The sequence below is a fragment of the Lutra lutra genome, chromosome 10, assembly GCF_902655055.1.
Source record: "Lutra lutra chromosome 10, mLutLut1.2, whole genome shotgun sequence".
NCBI lineage: Eukaryota > Metazoa > Chordata > Mammalia > Carnivora > Mustelidae > Lutra > Lutra lutra.
The window spans coordinates 100,446,724-100,471,630 of record NC_062287.1 but is presented as its reverse complement, the minus strand read 5'-3'; the positions used below and the strand labels follow the sequence as shown (position 1 = coordinate 100,471,630).

At 36.2% G+C, this 24,907-nt stretch overlaps 3 protein-coding genes and 1 pseudogene across 3 annotated transcripts; 2 read left to right on the top strand and 2 right to left on the bottom strand.

Moving 5' to 3' along the window:
• The first annotated feature begins 5,117 nt into the window (after nucleotides 1–5,117).
• On the top strand, nucleotides 5,118–6,092 carry LOC125079852 (olfactory receptor 5T1-like). Its single transcript, XM_047693577.1, has one exon. It carries the CDS (start codon nucleotides 5,118–5,120, stop codon nucleotides 6,090–6,092), a length of 975 nt encoding a protein of 324 aa, XP_047549533.1.
• Nucleotides 6,093–7,319: 1,227 nt separating this feature from the next.
• On the bottom strand, nucleotides 7,320–9,808 carry LOC125079850 (olfactory receptor 5T3-like; annotated as a pseudogene).
• Nucleotides 9,809–14,464: 4,656 nt separating this feature from the next.
• On the bottom strand, nucleotides 14,465–15,439 carry LOC125079352 (olfactory receptor 5T1-like). The gene has a single exon (XM_047692889.1). The coding sequence runs from the start codon at nucleotides 15,437–15,439 to the stop codon at nucleotides 14,465–14,467; it is 975 nt and encodes a 324-aa protein (XP_047548845.1).
• Nucleotides 15,440–21,004: 5,565 nt separating this feature from the next.
• Nucleotides 21,005–21,981, top strand: LOC125079536 (olfactory receptor 5T2-like). The gene has a single exon (XM_047693214.1). It carries the CDS (start codon nucleotides 21,049–21,051, stop codon nucleotides 21,979–21,981), a length of 933 nt encoding a protein of 310 aa, XP_047549170.1. The 5' UTR covers nucleotides 21,005–21,048.
• The last annotated feature ends 2,926 nt before the right edge of the window (nucleotides 21,982–24,907 follow it).

The window sequence follows — 24,907 nt, the reverse complement described above, 5'->3', positions numbered from 1 at the left end:
TTAACAATTGATCATTTGGCTTTCAGGGAATACAGCAGGGAAAGTAGAAAGGGCTTCCCACATATTCTGATCATTAGAGGTGTAATAGGAAATTTGCTTTAATGTTCTTGGTGAAAGATTATGGTCAATTTAGAGATAATTGAATTAAAGGGCTCTATTTAAAATTTAAGGGAAATATTAAAAAGAGAAAAATTATTAACCAGCTATTGTGTATATACAACTTTGAAATCAATATTTTTTTTTCTGATGGAGGGATAGAAATTTTTTTAAAAAGATTTTATTTTTTTAGTTGACAGAGAGAGATCACAAGCAGGCAGAGAGGCAGGCAGAGAGAGAGGAGGAAGCAGGCTCCCTGCTGAGCAGAGAGCCAGATGTGGGGCTCGATCCCAGGACTCTGGGATCATGACCTGAGCTGAAGGCAGAGGCTTAACCCACTGAGCCACCCAGGCGCCCCAAGGGATAGAAATTTTTAATTTATTTTATTAGCAAGCTAATTGATCTAGAAGCAATGTTTTTTCATGGTTTATTCAAGCTTAATTGATTAAAAAAAAAAAGAATTCCAATGCGCAAGGATGCCATCTCATTGATTCTAAGTGATTACATTTCCAGAATTATGGCATCTCACAATGGGTTTGTCATATGGTCAAGTGGAAATAGTACAGAGTCTGAAATCAGAGAAATCTAGGCTTGAATCCTGAATGTCTTAGAAATTATGACCTCGATCAAGTCATATGTCCAGATAGGGAATTTTCTCATCTATAAAATGACATTGAATTATTTGATTTGTAGATTGCTATGTAGATTGTACTAGAAAATGTGCACAAAATTCCTAACTTCTAGTAACCAGTTAATGATACATGGTAGCTACAATCATAATCTTCCTCCTTACTGAGCTGAGTGCAGTACTGTTTCCATGAGTGTTTGATACTTTATATTTTTTCACCACCAGTGCTGGGGAACTGATTTTATTTCAGTCTTCCAGACTGATCATGCTTTGTTAAGAATTTAGGATCTATATATTTGTCTTGTTGGCCTCTATCAAAGTGAAATAGCAAGATATAAACACAACTAGTTCTAATTTTCCTAAATACTGCTTAATGGAAATGCCTGTTTGAAAATCAGTTTGGATGAGGTAGCTACACTCATACTTTTTCTCTATCATGACCTCAGTTTCCTATAGTAAAGTAGGTAAATGCTCTAATGGGACATGATTTGGAATAAAACATAGCTTCATTCATAGAACACTTTCTTATTCTACAGGCGAGAGCAGAGACATCAAGGATTACTAGAATATCATATTGAGAAGTGTATCAGAAGGATTTGAGTGAACAGATTATTATTTTAGTGGCATGCCCACAAGCTGAATGTAGTGACTGACATGGATTTTAAAGTTTCTTACGGCACAGAATATTGGGATTCACTGGTTTAATCACAATAGAACAGTATTTTAATATATATTTAGTGTCATGTAGCAAATATATGAATAACTTAAAGAAGTACTTTGATTCTGTTTGGGACCCAAAATTGCAAAATGCTTTTATTTTTAAAAATTGATTTTATAATCTCTATTCATTTTACTCAAACTAAATACAATTTGGAGGCCATATTTCATGTGTATGCATTTTCACATATAATTAACACTTCAAGTTAATACAAAAGATTTTAATGCATCAGATAGATAAACACTCTGCAACCTGCAATCATTGCAACTCTGCAATCATTGCAGATGTAGTTGAACAAGGTATGCCTAAAAATTGGGGTCAATCTCAGTTATTCTTTGGAGTTACGAGGAGAAGTAACTTTTCCAAGTTCACATTATTACCAGGTGCTAAATCTGAGGTTGTCATATGAGGTTTTATTAATTTTTTTTTAAATGTAGCCCCCACTTTTTTAAAGATTTAAAAGGGATGGAGCAGAGGGAGAGAGACAAGCAGACTCCATGATGAGCTTGTAGCCTGACTAGGGACACAGGGTCTTGAGATCATGACTTGAGCCAAAATAAAGAGTCAGACACTTGACTGACTGAGCCTCCCAGGCACCCCTGTAATTTAGATTCCAAATATAATGTTCTTAATCTTCTACAGTTGACTTATATTAGGTACATTAGTTACAGAAAGGTTATAATTGTCATGTCACTGATCTTTCTCCTGTATATATCAGCCAACATGTATTTTGCAGTGGATACCTTTGGCATACTGCCTATTGGTACATATTTCAAAATTTGCTTGCATGTTCTGTTTTTACTGCACTTATTCTTATCTGCTTAATTCCTGTTTTGTATCTGAGTCTCTTTAGTAAATATTTTTGTATGTATTCCATGGATTTGAAAGAAAGAGAGAGAGAGGAGAAGAAAGGGTTGGGAAAGAAAGAAAGAGAGTAAGAGGGTTTTTTTTTGCGGGGGTTGTTTTTTGTTTTTTTTTTTTTTTTAAAGATTTTTATTTACTTATTTATTTGACAGAAAGAGATCACAAGTAGGCAGAGAGGCAGGCAGAGAGAGGGGTCGGGGTGAGGGGGGGTGGAAGCAGGCCCCCTGCTGAGCTGACAGCCCAATGAGGCGCTCCATCCCAGGATCCTGGGATCATGACAGGAGCCAAAGGTTGAGGCTTTAACCCACTGAGCCACCCAGGCACCCTAGGAGAAAAATAGTTTTTTAAAGAGCAATCTATTTTTGGTTATACTCCAAAATGCATTAATCATATTTATACTATTCATTGATCTCTTTATAAACTACTTTACTACTATAGCAATTCAAACTTAACTATACATTATTTTAAGGTATATATGTGTATTCTCATCAGAGTTATGCAAACTATCTGGGTTTATAAAAAATCAGATTTTTTTTTTTTTTTTACAGAGAGAGATCACAAGTAGGCAGAGAGGCAGGCAGAGAGAGAGAGAGGGAAGCAGGCTCCCCGCTGAGCAGAGAGCCGGATGTGGGGCTCGATCCCAAAACCCTGAGATCATGACCTGAGCTGAAGGCAGAGGCTTTAACCCACTGAGCCACCCAGGTGCCCCGAAAAAATCAGATTTTAAAATAATTGTATTTTGTATCTGTTAACTAACAATTTTCCTAAGAATCAAATGGGCATTTTTAGGTTTTGTAGACTCACATTTATGAAACTTCTCTATGCATTTGAAATATCTTTCATGGGGATATCTGGATCATTTCTGGGAATATAAAGACATATGGTTTTCTTTTCTTTCTAACAGTAGCCTTATTTCTTTATTATCTCCTGAAGTGTAGGTGTCTCAATATAACAAAAGCGTAGCATATTTCACTTCATGAATATAAATCATTTGTGAGTAAATTCAGCCTGGCCTTAGGTACTGTGGATTTTTTAAACTCTTTTTAAACACGTGTTGGTTATAAAAATCCAAAGGGAAGACAAAAGTCAACATGCTGAAATCTGCCCCTTAAATATGATTGATCCAGTAATTAATTGTGTTTCAATAACTGAGATTTCAGTCCAGATACTGGTGCCTCTTTAACATTTTTAAAATGTCCTTTATTCACACTCCACTTAATGAGAAACAGTATGATGACATCAAGAAAACAAAAAACAGAAATCATTTTGAGACAAATATAGTGATTTTACTCTCAGCAAAAACTTCAGAAACCATTTTATTATCCACTATCAGGTGATGTTAATTTCACAGTTATTTGAGAAACTGAAATTTCTGTTAAGAAACTTCATAAGCAGCTATAATGTTTTTTAAAAAAATTATCCAGGATTTGTATTTGAGAGAAATATATCTCAAAAAAATAATGCAAGAATTTTGTAGGAATAATCACATAAATTGAAAAAGAGCTCACATTGTCATTAAGATAAAATTTGAAAAAAAAAAAAAGTATGATAGGATGCAGAGACCAAAATGAACAACTTAATGATATGTATTTTGAAGAAAAAGAAAAAAATCTGAAGAAAAAGACATTTTGTTTTTTATGTTTACAAATAAGGTGTATCTCTCTCCAGAATATTCTCTGCTATTCTGTTCATCACTTCTGTAGGTGGAAACTAATGGAACAGGATAATTGCCAGGAAAAAAATGAAGTAAATGTTTTTGGTGGAAAAGGTGGCATTGTATGATAAGATGAGATGTCTAACTTATCCCATTTCCTAGTCTTTTGGAAATACGTTAAAATTAAATAATTTCCACAGTATTTCTCATTTATTTTTTTTAATTTTTTTTTTAAAGATTTTATTTTTTTGAAGGACAGAGATCACAAGTAGGCAGAGTGGCAGACAAGAGAGAGAGGAGGAAGCAGGCTCCCTGCTGAGCAAAGAGCCCAATATGGGGCTCGATCCCAGGACCCTGGGACCATGACCTGAGCCGAAGGCAGAGGCTTTAACCCACTGAGCCACCCAGGCGCCCCTCTCATTTATTTTTTAAAGATTTATTTATTTTAGAGAGAGAAGAGTGTGTGTGTGTGTGTGTGTGTGTGTGTGTGTGTGTGCGCGCACGCATGCGCACATGTGCAAGACAGGGGAAGGGCAGAAAGAGAACCTTTGAGCAGACTTTCCATTGAGCCTATAGCCCCCTGCAGGGCTCCATCCCAATACCTGTGAGATCATGACCTGAACCAAAGCCAATAACTGGCTGTTCAACCTACAGAGCCACCTTGTCGCCCCTAGAATTTCTCATTAAAATCCAACACAAGCTTGTGACAGAAGTGGACTTACTCCCATTTGAATGGTTGCAAATATTAAAGAAAGGACTTTCATGTCCATTGTAGCCAATCCAGAACTAGTATTCAGATGTGTACTTTCCACCATAATATTTTAAGACTTAAATATTCACATTTATTCATCATTGTGCATTTCAAGTTTATGTGATATGCAAAAATACAATAAAGAATTGAACAGAAAATGATATAGACAATAAACTATTTAAATCAATAGTTTTTTTTAACCTGATATATGTAATCAATGACTGAATAAAATCATTTCTTCCTTTTATTTAACAGCAAAATGCAAGGACTTGGGACCAACATCTTTATTGCTGACTATTTTTATCCGTGCCAAGGAAATCATTATACCCTGCTAAGAAACAAATATGGGGATATAATTAGATATACTATTTTCATATTGCCTTTAGCACTTATAAATAAAAAGTGAATGCCACAGTTTCCAAGAGATTTAGATTTACACAGGATTCAGATGACAAACGTGACTGAGGTCACCATGTTTATATTGATGGGCTTCACAGATGATTTTGAGATGCAGGTCTTCCTGTTTTTTCTATTCCTAGCAATCTATCTTTTCACTCTGATAGGAAATTTGGGACTGGTTATATTGGTCATTGGGGATTCTCGGCTCCACAATCCCATGTACTATTTTCTGAGCGTGTTATCATTCCTGGATGCCTGCTATTCCTCAGTTGTCACCCCCAAAATGCTAGTCAATTTCCTAGCAGAGAATAAAGCCATTTCCTACCTTGGATGTGCAGCCCAGATGCTTCTCTTTGTTACTTTTGGGACCACAGAATGCTTCCTCTTGGCTGCCATGGCTTATGATCGCTACGTGGCAATCTACAACCCTCTCCTCTATTCCGTGAGCATGTCACCCAGAGTCTACGTGCCCCTCATCATTGCTTCCTACGTTGGTGGCATTTTGCATGCTTCTGTACACACGGTGGCCACGTTCAGCCTCTCCTTCTGTGCATCCAATGAAATTAGGCATGTCTTTTGTGACATCCCTCCACTACTTGCCATTTCTTGTTCTGACACCCACACCAACCAGCTGCTGCTCTTCTACTTTGTGGGCGCTATTGAGATAGTCACTATCATGATTGTTCTGATCTCCTATGGTTTCATTCTGTTGGCCATTCTGCAGATGCATTCTGCTGAGGGGAGGCGGAAAGTCTTTTCTACATGTGGTTCTCACCTAACTGGAGTGACAATTTATCATGGAACCATACTTTTCATATATATGAGACCGAGTTCCAGCTATGTGTTGGACCATGACATGATAGTGTCAATCTTTTACACAATTGTGATTCCCATGCTGAATCCCATCATCTACAGTTTAAGGAACAAAGATGTAAAAGAGGCAATGAAGAAATTGTTTGTGAGAAATTGTTTTCCTAAGTAAAACACATTATTAGCACTGAGTTAATCTTCAAGGAATGTTGCATAAAAATTTATGTCTCTATGTTCAGAAACTAAAGACAACGTCTTGGTTTTAGTGAATCATACTGTCTATATATCCTAGAATATTTCCAAATAAAGCATTCATCAGCCCTCCAACATAGTATTTTACAGATATGGCCATTTGTATCATCTATATACTTTTAATTTAAAAAAAAAATTTTTAGTAACAAATAATTTATTATTAACCGCAGGGGTACAGGTCTGTGAATCGCCAGGTTTACACACTTCATAGCACATACCTTCCCTAACGTCCATAACCCCACCACCCTCTCCCTACACCCCTCCTCCCAGCAACCCTCAGTTTGTTTTCTGAGATTGAGTCTCTTCCAGTTTGTCTCCTTCCCGATCCCATCTTGTTTTATTTATTCTTTTGCTACCCCCCAAACCCCCCACGTTGCCTCTCACCTTCCTCATATCAGGGAGATCATATGATAATTGTCTTTCTCTGATTGGCTTATATCGCTAAGCATGATACCCTCTAGTTCCATCCATGTTGTCGCAAATGGCAAGACTTCATTTCTTTGATGGCTGCATAGTACTCCATCGTATATATATACCACATCTTCTTTATCCATTCATCTGTCAATGGACATCTAGGTTCTTTCCATTTGTGCAAAGAACAAATAGCCATTTGGCTATTGTGGACATTGCTGCTATAAACATTTGGGTGCACATGCCCCTTCGGATCACTATATTTGTGTCTTTAGGGTAAATGCCCAGTAGTGCAATTGCTGGGTTGATCTATATACTTTTACTATATACATCTATATACTTTTATATTTTTTGTTTTCATATTGATTCATATTAAATATTTGTTGATGCAAGTGTATTGCTGTTGTCAGTCCTTGTGGAATTTTCTTCGCTCACTACTACTATAGCTTATGTACTCAGGGTTCTACGGATTGGTGCATCATCACACTGTTTATAGAAAGTTATTCACACTCATTATGAGGTTACTTCTCCATCCTGAGTTCCCTCAGCAAGACCTCCTTAAAATTGTTTCATTTGCTCTCCATGTACTTTCAGAGTAAGATCCATCAAGGCTAATGGCCATGACTTTTTCACTGTTTGGCCCAACACTATGTATTTTTATTCCATTATCAAAATCTTTCCTTATTACTGTCCAATAACAGAAATGATAAGATCCATTTATGAAACTCCAAAAGTTTTACTGGTAAGTATTAGATAGAGCATTTATTGATGTACTTAGGCTCAGGAAAACAAATAAAAGTAAAACAGAGAAAAGCAACAACTGGTTAATTATATAAGTCTATGTGCATAAAATATATATGCACACTATATACACACCATATTACCCTATATATAATACACATATGCATTATATATATATATATATATATATATATATGTATATATACATATATATATATAGTTTGTGTGGGTGTCAGAACAAGAAATCCAAGTGGTGGAGGGATCCTGCATAGGACGTGCTTAATTTCACTGGATGCACAGAAGGACAGACTGAACGTGGCCACTGTGTGTACAGAAGCATGCAAAATGCCACCAACGTAGGAAGCAATGATGAGTGATGCACAGACTCTGGGCGACATGCACACGGAATAGAGGAGAGGGTTGTAGGTTGCCACATAGTGATCGTAAGCCATGGCAGCCAAGTGAAAGCATTCTGTGGTCCCAAAAGTAACAAAGAGAAGCATCTGGGTTGCATATCCAAGGTAGGAAATGACTTTATTCTCTGCTAGGAAATTGATGAGCATTTTTGGAGTACCAACTGAAGAATAACTGGCATCCAAGAATGATAAAACACTCGGAAAATTGTACATGGGATGGTGAAGCTAGGCCTTCCCAAGGACAAATATAACCAGTCCCAATACATTGCCCTATAAGGTACAGTGTAAAAACCTGACACAAGCTGGCTGATCACACCAGGTAATGGTCCCATGTTGGCCCTTAAGTATTGGTCTCTGCTTCTGGCAGACTGGTTGCTCAGGAATGGGTTCAGACTAGTCAGCCCTTGTGAATGGAGGTCTATGTTACTGACCCTACACAAACCTTCATCCTTGCTGCCACAGTCACTTCATGAACCCATTACTTAGTAAGAGGGGTGGCTAGTGAAATAAGATGAATGATATTCATAGAATGAGTCCTCCTATCTACTTGATTATGAAAATCCTTCTCTGCTGAGGTCAATCTTTGGTGGGCATTGACAAGGGATTCAAATATCCTCGCTGCTTAACACAGAATGAGAAGTCTATCCATATACCTCTTGACCAGCCTTCTTGACACAAATTTTTCCCTCATGTACCTCCAGGTCCCTGACTGTCCAACCAAACGACTGGCTATAGAACATCAATCAAAATGTAGTTTCACATCTGGTTATTTCTCTTTACAAGCAAAATAAACATCTGGATATACAGCTCAAGGTTCCTCCCACTGGGAGGGTATCTTTTCACTGCAGTCTTTCAGGGATGTCATAAAAAGAGGCTATCTTGGTGCAGCTGTCTACTTCTAGGTGGTGTTTGCATGTCATGCAGAACCATTTGTAAACCAGGCCTAAGTCTTCTCTACCTCTGTCAAATAATCATAGGGAACTCCACGGAAGCCATAGATTCAGGCTATAAGAGAGAAGAATTGTGGAGCCTTGGTGTTTAGGCTACTTCTTCACGTAACTTACTTGGACCTTCAAGGCCTGCTCAGACACAACTTCATATATAACATTTCGTGATGGAGGGATGCTGTGTATGCCTGAATTTATGACTTTTGGGGTCAGAAAACACCCAGCTTTGAATGCAGAAACTCAGGTTTTGTGGTAATTTAGTGGCTATGGTAAAGTGTTCAGTCTCTACTAAGACCTAGTGGCAGGTTAAAAGCTGTTTTACTTAGAAAAGTAGTTATCTATAGAGGCTGGGAAGGCTTTGCTCCACAATACTAAGGGTCTGTGATTTCCTCATAAGGGCGGACTGAAAGCTCCAATCAACGTCCTTCTCTGCCACTGCCACTCAAAGCACCAGTGGACCTGCTGGATCATATACTTGACTTGGAAGAGAAGGTTCACAGCAGCCTGAACCTATAGCAGAGCCTTTTCCTTATCATTAACCCTTCAAAACTATCAACTTTTGAAGTCAGTTAGGACACGGCTAGAGTAACACAGCTAAATGAAGAATATATTGCCTTCAAAAAAGAGGTCCACTAGTGTGAAATTTTTGGTTGTGAAAGTGACCAGATGCAACAAATTTCCCTTGATCTTAACATGCCTTATACCACTGAAATGCAGAAAGCCCCTGAATTTTCATCAAATTAATTTTCCAGTCATGTCACATGAATGTCTTACCAATAAGTCTAGAGTAGTTACTACTTCTTGCTCATTAGGTCTACTTAATGCAATGTCATCAATGTTGTGGATCCAGGTGATATCTTGTGGAAGGAAAAAGCGCACAAATCTCTATGAATCAAATTATGACATAGGCTGTAGAACGATTGTACTCTGAGGTAGGACAGTGAAGTTTGTTGGTTTCACTAGCTCAGAGAAAACTAATTTTTTTTGGCAAGCTTTATGAAAATATATGAAAGAAAAAACAGTTGACAGATCAATAGCTGCACACCAAGTACCAGGGTATGTGTTAATTTACTCAGGCAATGAAGCCACATCTGTCCAAGAGCAACAATGAAAATGGTCATGTAGTTAAGCTTATGGTAATTCTCTGTCATTCTCAAAGACCCATCAGTTTTCTGCATAGGTTAAATAAGAGATTTAAGTGAGGATGTAATAGAATCAACCCTCTTGCATCCTTCAAGTGTTTGATGGTGAAACTAATCTCTCATTACCCTTCAAAATGCAGTATTGATTCTGGTTTACTCTTTTTCATGGGAGAGGCAGATATGATTGCTCTGACTTGGGATTTTTCCATCATGATAACCCTTACTCCACAGGTCAGGGAACCAATGTGGAGATTCTGCCAAGGACTGAGTTGTTCTGTTCCAAGTAGACATTCTGGAACTGGAGGAATAACTCAGGATGATGCAGGGACATGCAGCATTCACTGTGAGATGGGCCAGAAGTAAAACTCCACTGGTCACCTGACCTCTCCAAGCCCCTACCCTAACTGTTGGGCCACAAACACACAAACACACAACAATGTCTTGGATCTTCTGGAATCATCATCAGTTCATAAGTAGTGCCCAGTAGTTCTCAAAGATCTGTTTATTTCCTTTTCACAAGTGCATAGTCACCCTGGTAAAAGTCCCCAAGCCTTTGGGGAAGGCTTGGAGGAAGATTAATAATTTAAATTCTTGGTAGTATACCTTGGTCCTTTTTCAGGGGCACTGGCCTCCCTTCATTAAGGGTTTCTTTTTTTTTTTTTTTTTAAAGATTTTATTTATTTATTTGACAGAGAGAAATCACAAGTAAGCAGAGAGGCAGGCAGAGAGAGAGGAGGAAGCAGGCTCCCTGCTGAGCAGTAAGCCCGATGTGGGGCTCGAACCCAGGACCTGGGATCATGACCTGAGCCTAAGGCAGCGGCTTAACCCACTGAGCCACCCAGGCGCCCCCATTAAGGGTTTCTAAGCTGCCTCAGTTCACAGACTGACTGAGGGACAATGGCTCTGATTTTATGATTCAAGTTAGATTTTGTGACAATTTAGACTAGTCATTTAACCTAGAACTTTTCTGCTTCTTCGGTGGGAGGATAAGTCAGAATGCAGCATTTCTCCTCTATTTCACTTCTGGGAATACCATGATCAACTTGCCACTGCCATTCCTTTAAATCAGTAAGGCTACTCTGTTTGCCGCTTTGAGTCTGCCATCCTACGGGGTAACCTAGGGTGAGGTGAACACCTCCACTGGGGCTCTGCCACTCCAGAGTGAATGTTTCCTATGCAAATAGAAATGTAGCAACACATATCCCAAACAGGAAAGTTCTCATACAGGAGATGCAAAGAGAGATGGAAAGAAGCCCGCTAACTTTAGGAAATTTAATACACCTGTATTAAATATTTTCAGTTAAGAAAACATTACTTGGGACATAAAAGCTTAAACTAAACAATCAGTAAGATTGTTTTTGTAGGTGAGTATGTATAAAGATTTGACTTTGACAAGTTTCTCTCTTTACAAGTGTAGGGGCAGCATTTATGAGAACTTCCATTTATTAATGAAAAGTAAGCTCTGAATAAAGAAATTAAAAAAAAAATTGCATTCTGTTTGGAAATGACTAACAAATTTTAAAAAATTCCCAAACTATTCCATTAGAGTATTTTTAGACGTTACTAAGCTACTCCTAAGTTAAAAAAAAGTGGGAAAAAACAGAAATATTGATGATGAAAGTATGAAATAATAATATATGTGTGATTCCACTCACACACTATTCATTGGAAAATTGTACCCAAATGAGACAGCTAGGAAAGAATAGCAAAGTAGACTAATAAAAAGAGGAAATATTTTATTTATTTTTTTTCACGTTTTTATTTAAAATTCTAGCTAGTTAACATATATGTAAAAGTAGTTTCAGGAGTAGAATTTAGTGATGTATAACTTACATATAACACCCAGTGCTCATTACAAGTGCCCTCCTTAATACCCATCCCCCATCTAGCTCATCCCCCTCCCCACCTCCCTCCCTCACACCTTGAGTTGGGTTCTCTATAGTTAGTTAATTATAGTTCTGGTTTACTTTCTTCCCTCTCTCTCTCTCTTTTTTCCTTCCCCTATGTTCATCTGCTTTGTTTCTTAAATTCCACATGGGAATGGAATCATAGGGTATTTGTCTTTCTTAACTGACTCAATTCACTTAGCTACTGTACTCTAGCTCCATTCGTGTTGTTACAAATGGCAAGATTTCATCCTTTTTTATGGCTGAATAATATTTCTCTCTCTCTCTATCTCTGTGTGTGTGTGTGTGTGTGTGTGTGTGTGTGTTGTACCACATGTTCTTTATCCATTGATCAGTGGAAGGAGATTTGGGTTCTTTCTATAGTTTGGCTACTACAGATAATGCTGCTATGTACATCAGGGTACATGTGCCCTTTGAATCTATATTTTTGAATTCTTAGGCTGAATATCTAGTGGTACAATTGTTGGGTCATAGGGTAGTTCTATTTTTTTTTTTTTTTACTTCTTGATGAACCTATTTTAAGGGAAAAATAAACTAGAAAATTCAAAACTACTATTTAAATAGAACATTCTATCTTATTTCACATGCATCTTTTCATTGAGTTAAAAATGCTTTTGACCATTTCTTATGTAAAATATTTATTCACTTAGGGAATATTTATTGAGCAATAATTTGTTTCAGACAATATTTCAAATATATGTGTCTGGAAAATAGATCAGACAATAAATCAAATATAAATTAAGTGTATATTATATGAAAGAGTGACAAGTGCAATGGTTATATTCAAGAAAAAATATGAGGATAGTCAATGGAAATAAATTGTAATTATTGTAATGTAGTCAATGAAATCCTCACTAAGAAAAGGCATTTTAAAAAAGGAGTCATGAATGGCAGCTGGGTAAACAGTTCAAATAGAAGAAAAGAAATGAAGAAAAATTGGGGGTGGTGGAGTATATAATGTTGTAGGAGATTATCTGTATTTATGTAGTTAAAGTATTATTTAAACCCAACAATCCCATTTTAGGGAAATATCCTTACATTGTGTTCTATGTTTTAAGGAGATCATCCTATTGGAAATAAAGGGATTTAACACTTAAAAATAATAACACTATCTGAAGGGTTTGAAGAGGTGGGGGGGTGGGAAGTTGGGGGAACCAGGTGGTGGGTATTAGAGAGGGCACGGATTGCATGGAGGACTGGGTGTGGTACAAAAACAAGGAATACTGTTATGCTGAAAATAAATTTTAAAAATGATTAAAAATGTAAAAAAATATGAAGAACCTAGCCATCCCTCAAGAGGGAAATGATTAAATAAATTATGATTAAAAAATAATAATAACATAAAAATAATAATAATGGTGGGGCACCTGGGTGGCTCAGTCAGTTTAGCATCTGCCTTCCATTTAGTTCATGATCCCAGGGTTCTGAGATTGAGACCCACGCTTCTCCCTCTCCTTCCCATTTGTGCTCTCTCTTGCTATCTCTTTTTCTCTCTCTCAAATAAATAAAATATTTTTTAAAATGGTGATAATGAAAGGAAGGAGGGAGGGATGGAAAAACCAAAACCATTTACAATTAATTAACTTTGAAGGACACATGTCCTTGCAATGAAAATGAGGTCTGTTGGAAACAGGACTAAATATGAGTATAATCAGGCTGCTTCTCTATACCTTGGTTCTTGGGTCTGGGCACTGAGGAGTGCTGGCATCTTTAATTACATCTCAAGGTGGTAATGGTCAAAAGAAAGCAGAACAAAAGCTGAGTCTATAATGGGTTAGCAGGAAAACTCACCAAGATGGGCTGAGGCTTAGCTTAGCTTCTGCCAGCCGGCTGTATCTTACTCTCCGAATTGTGTCTGTCTATCATTCTTAAGTATAATATTGATAAATACTAATGCCTAGTATCTGTATTTTGGGAGGAAGTAAAAATGGATTCAATGTCCATGTTCTCAATGAAATAAAAAAAGGGGAGAGATGCACCCTCACAAGCAGGGTGGTAATGACACCCAAGATTTAAATATATTATCTGTGACCCCTGCTGCCACTGCACAGATTTAAGGATAGAGCAGAATGCTTTTATCAGGAGACAGATGTTAGAGACTCTAGGGAAGTGGATTGGGATTGTGTGAGCTGGAGTTTTGCTATCAGTTAGGTGGTATTTGCTCAAGCTAGTCAGATATAATTATAAAATTATTAAGAACTGCAACTATGGGCGATAATCAAGTTTGATGTATAATGAGGGTGAAAATTAATACTATACATTTTAAAGTAAAGATCACATGCATATGTGACTCTGTATGTATAAATATACTTATATATGATAAATATGGGTATATATGTAAATATATTTATATATAGGTATATGCAGTATATCTGTCGATATATCTATCTACAAGTGTCCACATTATACTTTCAGAACACAGAGGCACAGAGAGGAATGGCTACATGGATACAGAAAGAAAAGACTGCAATTGCAAAAAAAAAAAAAAAAAAGACTTCGCCTTGCAAGTGAAGGGGAGAGGCCTCAGAAGAAATTCACCCTGCCTTCACCTTTAGAATTACAGATTCTATAACAATGAGAAATAAATTTCTTTTGTTAAGCCAGCACTCTGTGGCACTTTGTTAGGGCAATCTGAGCAAAATAATACAATCACTATCATTTTAATATTAAGACAATAAATACTATTCTTAACTTTTCTCAATTTTGTGGTCAATGTGAATAATATACTTTATTTAGATAACCAAATTTTACCAAACATTTTTTTCATTGTCTCTTTTACATCTTTGTTCCTTAAACTGTAGATGATGGGATTCAGCATGGGAATCACAATCGTGTAAAATATCGACACTATCATGTCATGGTCCAGAGCATAGCTGGAACTCAGTCTCACATACATGAATAGGATGGTTCCATGGTATACCGACACTCCAGTTAGGTGAGAACCACATGTAGAAAAGACTTTCCGCCTCCCCTCAGCAGAATGCATCCGCAGAATGGCCAACAGAATGAAACCATAGGAGATCAGAACAATCATGATAGTGACTATCTCAATAGTGCCCACAAAGTAGAAGAGCAGTAGCTGGTTGGTGTGGGTGTCAGAACACGAAATGGCAAGTAGTGGAGGGATGTCACAAAAGACGTGTCTAATTTCATTGGATGCACAGAAGGAGAGGCTGAACGTGGCCACCGTGTGTACAGAAGCATGCAAAATGCCACCAATGTAGGAAGAAACGATGAGGGGCACGTAGACTCTGGGTGACATGCTCACGGAATAGAGGAGAGGGTTATAGATTGCCACGTAGCGATCATAAGCCATGGCAGCCAAGAGGAAGCATTCTGTGGTCCCAAAAGTAACAAAGAGAAGCATCTGGGCTGCACATCCAAGGTAGGAAATGGCTTTATTCTCTGCTAGGAAATTGACCAGCATTTTGGGGGTGACAACTGAGGAATAGCAGGCATCCAGGAATGATAACACGCTCAGAAAATAGTACATGGGATTGTGGAGCCGAGAATCCCCAATGACCAATATAACCAGTCCCAAATTTCCTATCAGAGTGAAAAGATAGATTGCTAGGAATAGAAAAAACAGGAAGACCTGCATCTCAAAATCATCTGTGAAGCCCATCAATATAAACATGGTGACCTCGGTCACGTTTGTCATCTGAATCCTGTGTAAATCTAAATCTCTTGGAAACTGTGGCATTTTAATGTTTATAGGTTTTAAAGGTATTTTTTTTTAATTTAATAGAACACACCCTGTGTATCCTTTTGTTTGCTTCTTAGAAAGGTATGTTGAAATCCTTCGCAATGAAGGAATATGCAGTGATGGGCTTGGAAGTTGGGTTCAAGTAAATGCATTACCCTGTATAAATAAATTAAAGAAATTATGTTATTAAGTTGTTGGTTAAATTTGTCATGTTAAAAATTATGCCAATAAATGATTTGATTTCCAGTTAGTTTCTGTCAAAATTCTCCCACCTGGTTTCACAATGCATCACCTCAAAGTCCTCAAAGATGAATGACTATAGGAATTAAAAAAATCTGAAAGTAGTATAATAAAAATTACATACCTGAGTACTAGCCCTAGATTTTGTACAATGCTTGTGAGATTCCTTTTGTGTGTGTGTGCACAATTGTTAAAATGGGAGCAACCATATCTATATCACAAAATTGGGATGCATTTAAATCAGAAAAATAATGTGAAACTATTTAATTTTGAAATATCCCCAAATGAGTACAATATGGGATGTTAGACTTAATTTCAGCTTGTCATATGGGGTAGCCCTTTCTGATCATCCTAATACTCTTTGGTATCAGGCACCTTAAAAATACATCCATGTCATTGCATCATTGTACTTTGGGCATGTCAGTAAAGTGACACTGTGTTTATTTACATCACCCCTGAAACTTTTGTCCATAATTTCTTATGATTTTTAATTTCTCTGATTTTATCTGTAGTGCAAGAAGGTAGCTTGTACATGAAGGCATTAAAGGTAATCGAAATCATGTCCCAACAGAGCAATTATCTACTTCACTCTAGGGAACTAGAAGGATGAAGGACAAAAAACATGGAGTTTACGTCTTCCAAAATGCACTTCAAGAAGGCTTTTGCCAACTAATATTTAAAGAAATTAAACTTGATTGTGTTTTTTTTTTCCTAGCTAATTTCAGTTTAAGAAATAGGGCCTAGATAGACAAAAATGTGGACCATCAATGTTAACAAAATAGACTGATCTGGAAGATTAAAATTGTCAATTGTTCATCTGTAATGCAGTTAGAAAGCATAAAGTAAGGTACATGCATGAGAGCAATGTTATAAATGCTAAGCTTGAGAAGGGAAGCTATGATAGCAGCAAAAACACATGATATTAACCACATAATACTAAAGGTTAGAAATTTTGTGTACATTACCTTAGATAAGCTGCATAGCTACCTGCACAGTAAATAATTCAGCATCCTTTTATAGATGAGAAAACTGAGAAACATCCCAACCTGTAACCTGACCAAGGTCATACAATCAGGAGCAAAGCCAGGAAGCAAGAGCAGGTTTGTCTGTCCTATATGTTAAGCTATTTCCCCTTGACCATGTTGCAAATTCATTGTGATAGGCCATAATTCTGGAAGTGTTATCTCCTAGAAACAATACAAAATAACATCTTCATGTCTTTGGAGTATTTTATAAAGCTATCTCGTTAAGCAGACCATGATTAAAAAAAAGAAAACAAAACTGAAATGGCTTCTTGTCCAAGCAGCTGACCAGCAAAACAAATTTAAAATCAATGTATATCCTTCCATTTGAAAACAAAAACAAAAACAAAAAAATAATTATGATCCCAAAATGGTATGTATCCATTGGTTGGTTGATAGTTGATTTTCTCTATATTTAACAATTCTCCTAAATTTGTAATATAATTCCTTATTTCTACTACCTTTATTCCAATTATTATCTTTCATCAAGAAAATGACATGACATGTCTAAATTACATCCTATTGACCTAAATATGTAGGTAGTCTTTCTTATTATCTCGGCAATGTTACCTGGAATTCCTTTAATCAATTTTAATTCAACTCTAAATTAACTAGAAATTTCTGCCTCAGATTTAAATATTAAAACATAAAAACTAGCCAGAGATTCAAGGTTATGACTTCTGAAATATTTTGTAAGTCATAAGAAACTCTTTCCTCTTACCTGTGGAAATGAACAGCTTACTCAGTTAAGTTGCCTGTGAACACTAAGCATTTGGACTTTTATACTAAGTTCTCAAGCTCTTCTTGAATTCCTCAGGGATGCTTCAAGGAGAAAATACACTAATTATCTTCCAGAATAGAAAAGTCAGATAATTTCATGTTTTTTTTTTAAATAGTAAATTAATGGTTCTAGAACTATGAGCTACAAGATAAAATGATTACATGAATACCCTTTGGTCTCTGTTATAAAATAATCCTTAATGCAGAAAGAATGGCATAGAGATGGAAAAGAAATCTAGTGCTACAGGACATAATCTTGACTCTGACACTAAATAGCTATGTGCCATGGGGTTAATGACTTAAATTGTCTAAAATCCACTTTTTTTTTTTCCTGGGAATATAACCCATTTACCTGTCTCAAAATAAGTTATAACAGACTTCATAATCATGTAATAAAGACAACCGTATTTATTTGACTTTTAAAGAGCTATACTTCTTAGTGGCATGAGAGATGTATTTAAGCTCACTGAAAGTTTACTAAGGAGAAGGGATATGCATACATAACAGGAAGTATTGAAAGCAGAAAGTTTATTGTTGGGACAGTAGACAGATAACTTTAATATTCTATGTAATAAAACAGAATATTAGATATCTGGCAGAGATAAAGGTCAAACTTCTGTGTTGATCAGGGTCTTGGGTACCTTATATACTCACCTATAAACTAGTTCCTGGGTTATGTACTTAAATAAATTATTCAAAAATTTGTTGAAAATACATGAATGCCTAAGCTCAACACCTAGGGAGTCTAAATTAGTAGACAGGGAATGTTGGTCATGGAATTTGAATTTATGAAAGGAGAAAGGAAAGAAAGAAAGAAAAAGAAAGAAAGAAAGGAAGAAAGAAAGAAGAAAGAAAGAAAGAAAGAAAGAAAGAAAGAAAGAAAGAAAGAAGAAAGCTAGCTGATATGGATAGAGCTGAATTATAAATCAAGGACCTACTAATAAATGTAATCCTAAGTGATCTATATATGCAATGCAGTCCTAGTTAAAACTAAAAAAAAAAAACAATTGCAGAAATTAACAAGGGAATTCTATAATTCTACAATAGAGAATATTTTATCACCCATAAACGATTGTTTTTACACAGATGTATGTCTTTATGGACATCCATGTAACTGGCACATATAAATGGTAGATATTCTGTATTTATATCAAAAAAACAATAACCCCAACTTTAAAAAAAAATGAACTATTACCATAAGTTAGACTTTGTTTCATCCTATGGTTATCCTTGCTGGGAAAATAGTAACTGAAAGATATGAGAGGCTCCTTGTGTTCTGGCCATGTTCTACTTCCTGGGCTTGTTTACAGGGATAAGTTTAATTAAAAAATTCATCAAGCTGGGATGCCCGGGTGGTTCAGTAAGTTGAGTGTCTGATTCTTGATTTTAGGTCAAGTCATGATCACATGATCCCTCCCTTATTGAAACTTTCCTTCCTAGTGTATTTGCTCTATCCAGTTGACAAGCTTCTCAGCATTTTCTTTTTCTAGGTGAAGACCTATCCTTTTCAAAGGGAGTATATGCTGCATGTTTCTGAGATCTTTTTCAGTCTCTCATGGATCCTTCCTGACAGTGATGAAGCTTGGGTAAAAGCAGGGACTATCCAAAAAATTTAAAGAAAAATAAAAATTCTATCTGGCATCTCTGTAGACATAGGTCTACATAGGTTAAATATTTCTATTTTGATCCTAGTTCTGTGTGTGTGTGTGTGTGTGTGTGTGTGTGTGTGTGTGTGAATTGCATATGTATATATTTGTTTTTCAACCAATCAATAGATATTTTTATTTAATCTGATTAAATGCTAGATTAGCATTTAGGATTCACAAAGCTACATGATTTACCAAGTCCCACAGAGCTTTAAACTTTTAATGTCTCCTCCACATTTCTATGGGATTTTTGGACTTTTCCTATTACCTTGAATAATAATCTTCCGATAAGCTCCAAATTTATACCTTTAGATGGATATATTAAAACCACATACTTTATAATTTGAACAGAGTAAAAGTGTAATACATTTGATTGACTCTAATAAAATGGCTCCTATTGCCAAAAGGAGGAAATCAGTTCTCAGAGAAGTTAGTTCTAACCAAGTATCAGAGCTATTATATAAAAGTATGTCTCTGAGCTAAAGATTTCTTATCTAGAAAAAAAAAAAAGATTTCTTATCTAGTAACAACATATACATATTTAAGTCATTATTTTAAACCAGAAATCGAATAACTATTTATTTTATAAAACATTAACACGTGGTACATTACTCCAGACCTCTTACTTTTTCATTACTGAGTAAATTCTTGTGTTGTTATTTTGCACCAAAGATAATTGGGTTATATTCCTGTATGGGCATCTCCTGTGGGGTTTATAAACAGCTGAGTAAGTGGATATAAGCGATCTAAATGAACCATATTAATAATGTACCTAAACCTGCCTTTGCTATTCTGTGGGTAAGAGAAATTTTCAGGTAATTTTTGCATATTTAAGATGTGAAACCTAAAACAACAAAGTTAAATATACTATGAAATCCCCCATACTAAAGCCTCATTGCCTATTCTATAGGTGAATAGAGTGCATTCATTACAAAATAGATTTATGCAGAGTCTGTCTAAGAATTGGAAAACAACACTTCCTGGAATAAAACAAAGGTAATGGAAAATAATAAATTTCTGTTTGTAAAAGTAATAAGAAGGCTCCAAGTAGATGCGTGTGTTCATTTTCCTCATATCAGAAGACAGACCAGTTCAAAGTGAAAATAAGATAAAATTTATCAAAAGAGAGCCCGAAAACATTTGACTTATTCACCTCTCAGGGGGCTTATATGTTGATATAATAAGGAAAATAATAATTCTTTTAAGATTATTTTGCTAGCCATGTATTGTAGAAGCCACTTCCGATTACTCCTTAGTTCACATTTCTCTAGTCTTAATGACTTAAAAATATTCAAATACATAAAAAATCATGTTGTTTTTTTTTTATTTCAGTGGAGGTGCTGGGGAGGGAAGTCAATTGCAGAATGAAGCTATGGTATAATAAGAATCAATGAAAAAAAATGAAAAGTGCATGCTCTCTGAGGGAGACCTGGGATTGAATTTTGCCATAATTCTGCAGATGAGTAGCTTGTAGCAATTTTACAGAATTTCTGACAGGTTTAGAATTCTGGTGTGAATTGCAATGTTGTGTTCACTGATATACTGTCTTGTGTTTGGATGTTATAAGAAAAACATACTTACCTGTTCATTTTGTGTTTTAATGTGATTTAAAAGGAAAGTAGCTAATAGAATTCAGTGGTAAATTAAACATTTGATCTCATAGTTTTAAAAATGACATAAGTTGAGCCAGTGAGTAAAAACTCAAATCTTCCATTTAATTCTGCAGTGAGTGGCATCAACCTTTGACCCACCATCTTGTCACCGTCTACTGATCAGCTGCTGGGAAATTATGCATTGCCATAAAATAAATATGAGACAGAGTTCACTTTCCTTGACTTGCACAACTGCTCACTTTTGTCATATTAATATGAATTATGAATTTATTAATATCTTCAAGTTTGTTCCATGAGGTACCAACATGAAGAATGTCACTGAAGTCAACATATTTGTACTGAAGGGCTTCACAGAGAAGCCTGAGCTACAGATAATCTTGTTCTTCCTGTTTCTAGCAATCTATCTCTTTACTATGATGGGAAACTTGCTTTTAGTTTTATTGGTCATTGGGGATTCCCGGCTCCACAACCCCATGTACTATTTTCTGAGTGTGTTATCATCTGTAGATGCCTGTTTTTCCTCAGTAATTACCCCAAATATGTTAGTAGATTTTATGTCAAAGAATAAAGTCATTTCAGTCCCTGGATGTGCAGCCCAGATGCTTCTTGCTGTTACTTTTGGGACCACAGAATGCTTCCTCTTGGCTGCCATGGCTTATGATCGCTACGTGGCAATCTACAACCCTCTCCTCTATTCCGTGAGCATGTCACCCAGAGTCTACGTGCCCCTCATCATTGCTTCCTACGTTGGTGGCATTTTGCATGCTTCTGTACACACGGTGGCCACGTTCAGCCTCTCCTTCTGTGCATCCAATGAAATTAGACACGTCTTTTGTGACATCCCTCCACTACTTGCCATTTCGTGTTCTGACACCCACACCAACCAGCTACTGCTCTTCTACTTTGTGGGCACTATTGAGATAGTCACTATCATGATTGTTCTGATCTCCTATGGTTTCATTCTGTTGGCCATTCTGCGGATGCATTCTGCTGAGGGGAGGCGGAAAGTCTTTTCTACGTGTGGTTCTCACCTAACTGGAGTGTCGGTATACCATGGAACCATCCTATTCATGTATGTGAGACCGAGTTCCAGCTATGCTCTGGACCATGACATGATAGTATCAATATTTTATAGCTTTGTGACTCCCATGCTGAATCCCATCATCTACAGTTTAAGGAACAAAGATGTAAAAGAGGCAATGAAAAGAGTGTTTCAAAAAAATTGTTTTATTAATTAATGATATCTTTCACACTAGACCATTAAATTGAATCAATGAAGGATGAAGTACATTGTGTCCAGTTGAAGAAGTTATGATAAAAATATTTTGTTTTTGCTTATTAGTGTCTTTCTAGTCTTCTTATTTGAAAAATAAAGATCATAAATAAAGATTATATATGTTCTGTATGTTCTATATATGTAATAGCACCATGCATCTAGTACATGGTGCTATTTCTTCCATAGACAAGATTCATAGGTCCAGGATTCAAAAGGTTCCAATGGAAGTGGCACCACTCACTGTATCACCTAGTGACCCACACACATAATTTTGCTTCCTGTTTCTATAATCTTAGAGCTTCAGGAACAAAGATTAAAAGAGGCAATGAAAAATAATTTAAAGAGAAATTATTTCATAAATAAAGGACATTTTTAGCATTAAGTAAAACCAAAAAGTTTGTCCCTGCTTTTAAGGTCCTTTGTACATGAAATGAAAGAATACACTGATTTTTTTCACTTTGCCAACTGCATCATTTGGCTTTCAGAGTATAATTTATGGAGTACTGAAAATATTCTTTAAGTCATTAGCAGAAACAAGAGAGAGAGGAATACATTTAAAATGGTTTCCACCAGATATGATAATTTATTCCTTTTACTGAAACACATAGAGTTGTCAGGTTTTGAGCATGTATGATAAATAAGATGAAGACAAAATAAAAAGAAAAAAAAGAGGGGGAGAGAGAGAGAGGAAGGAAGGAAGGTAGGAAGGAAGGAAGGAAGGAAGGAGATCAGTTTTACCAGTTATAGCTATGCTGATTCTGAGATTCCATTACATTTTCAAGATGCAGAACTAGAATCCAAATAAATATTTTACTGATACATGTGTTGTTATCTAGAAAGGAGATATTTGAAATTACAGCACTGGATGGGACTTAAAACAGTGTATAAGTAGTGAAGGGATTAAGAGTACACTTATCTTGGGGTGCCTGGGTGGCTCAGTGGGTTAAGCCTCTGCCTTCAGCTCAGGTCATGATCTCAGGGTCCTGGGATCAAACCCCACATTGGGCTATCTGATCAGCAGGGAACCTACTACCCGTCCCTCACCCCCGCCTGCTTCTCTGCCCACTTGTGATCTCTCTCTGCCAAATAAATAAACTCTTAAAAAAAAAAAAAAGGATTCACATTAAGACAAAAAAGAGTACACTTATCTTGACAAGCACTGAGTAATATATGTAACTGCTGAATCACTCTATGGTACACCTAAAGTTAAAACAACACTATGTTAAAGGCACTGTAATTACAATTTTAAATAAAAAATACATGTATAAAATTTCCACTTTCATTTAAGATGTAGAGAGCTGCAATAACGTTTTTTTAAAAATCCAGATAATCTACAAATTTTAACTTTTTATAACTCTGTCAAAGAGCAGAGTTTGAAAACACCCAAGTAATCTGAATTACAAGGGGAGACAAGCTCCTCCAGGGAGAGAGGAGATAAATGAAGTGCTTCACCTTCAGCAAAAGGTGGGAGAAAGATGTGGCCACCATGCAAGAAGGTAGAAAGAAATTAGCTAAATTAAGCATACATTCATATATATGTGTGTGTGTGTATATATATGTTGTGTGTATATATATATACACATACACACATTTAACATATACATACATATATACATACACATATATTTTACATACATACACACATAACATATGTTAAATCCAGTAATTTGGGCTATTGGGAAGAGCAGAGAAGCCTAGAAAGTGGATTTACCTTCACTCTAAGTGTTCTCTGCTGTTCCCAGCCAAGAATAGTAAGAATAGCTCAGAATAATAATAATAAAAGCAACTTTTCAAAAACAGGTATTCCTAGAGATTTAAAAGGTCTAGTCGTCAGGGCACCTGAGTGGCTCAATTGGTTAATGATCTGACTCTTGATTTTGGCTCAGGTCACGATCTCAGGGTTGTGAGAACCAGCCCACATCCAGCTCCACACTCAGCACCAAGCTGCCTGAGATCCTCTCCCTATCCTTCTGCTTCTCCCCATGTTCATCTCTCTTCTTTCTAGAATAAATAATCTTAAAAAAATAAGATCTTTGGAGACAGTAAACAATATATACGTGAGTCTATATTTTGTCAACAGACAAAGAAGTGTCCAATGATGGACATTCAACACACACCCAGACTCAGTATTAGAGACAAACAATTCCTTCAACAGGATCATCAGTAGATCAAAAAAGATGAGGAAAAAAATCAGAAAACTTGAGGATAAACAATAGGAATTAAGCAAACAATGTAAGCTATAGAAAAAATGAAAATAAATGTATCTAACAATTGTGGCATAATATCAAACAGTCTAATATACAGAACAAAAATAGAGAAGGAATTAATCAGAAGAAATATTTGAAAATATAATGGCCAAGACTTCTAAAATTAAGGAAAGGAAACATCAAACCATGAGTCAGAAAAGTAAATCCTAGAAAGGAAAAGTACAAAAAGCGAACCAACCAACTGACAAAACACACCTAGAATTCATTAGTATCACTGATTAATAATAAAGGTAAATAGAAAATTATGAAAGCACTCAGAGGAACATGCATGTCACATACAGAAGAGAAAATATAAGGATATAGCAGATGCCATAAGAAATGACTCACACCAGATATAATGAAGAAATACTTAAAGTAGTGAAAGATAGTCACTGTCAATCCCAAATTTAACATCCACAGAAATGTTTGGAATATCTTAGAAAAATAAAAACAAGGGGCACTTGGCTGGCTCAGTTGGTTAAGTGTCTGCCTTCTTCCGCTCAGGTCATGATCCTAGAGTCTTGGGATGGAGCCCGGACTTGGCCTCCCTGCTCAGCGGGGAGGCTGCTTCTCCCTCTCCCTACTTGTGCTCTCTATCTCTCTGTCAACTAAATAAATAAAATCTTTAAAAAAATGTATAAA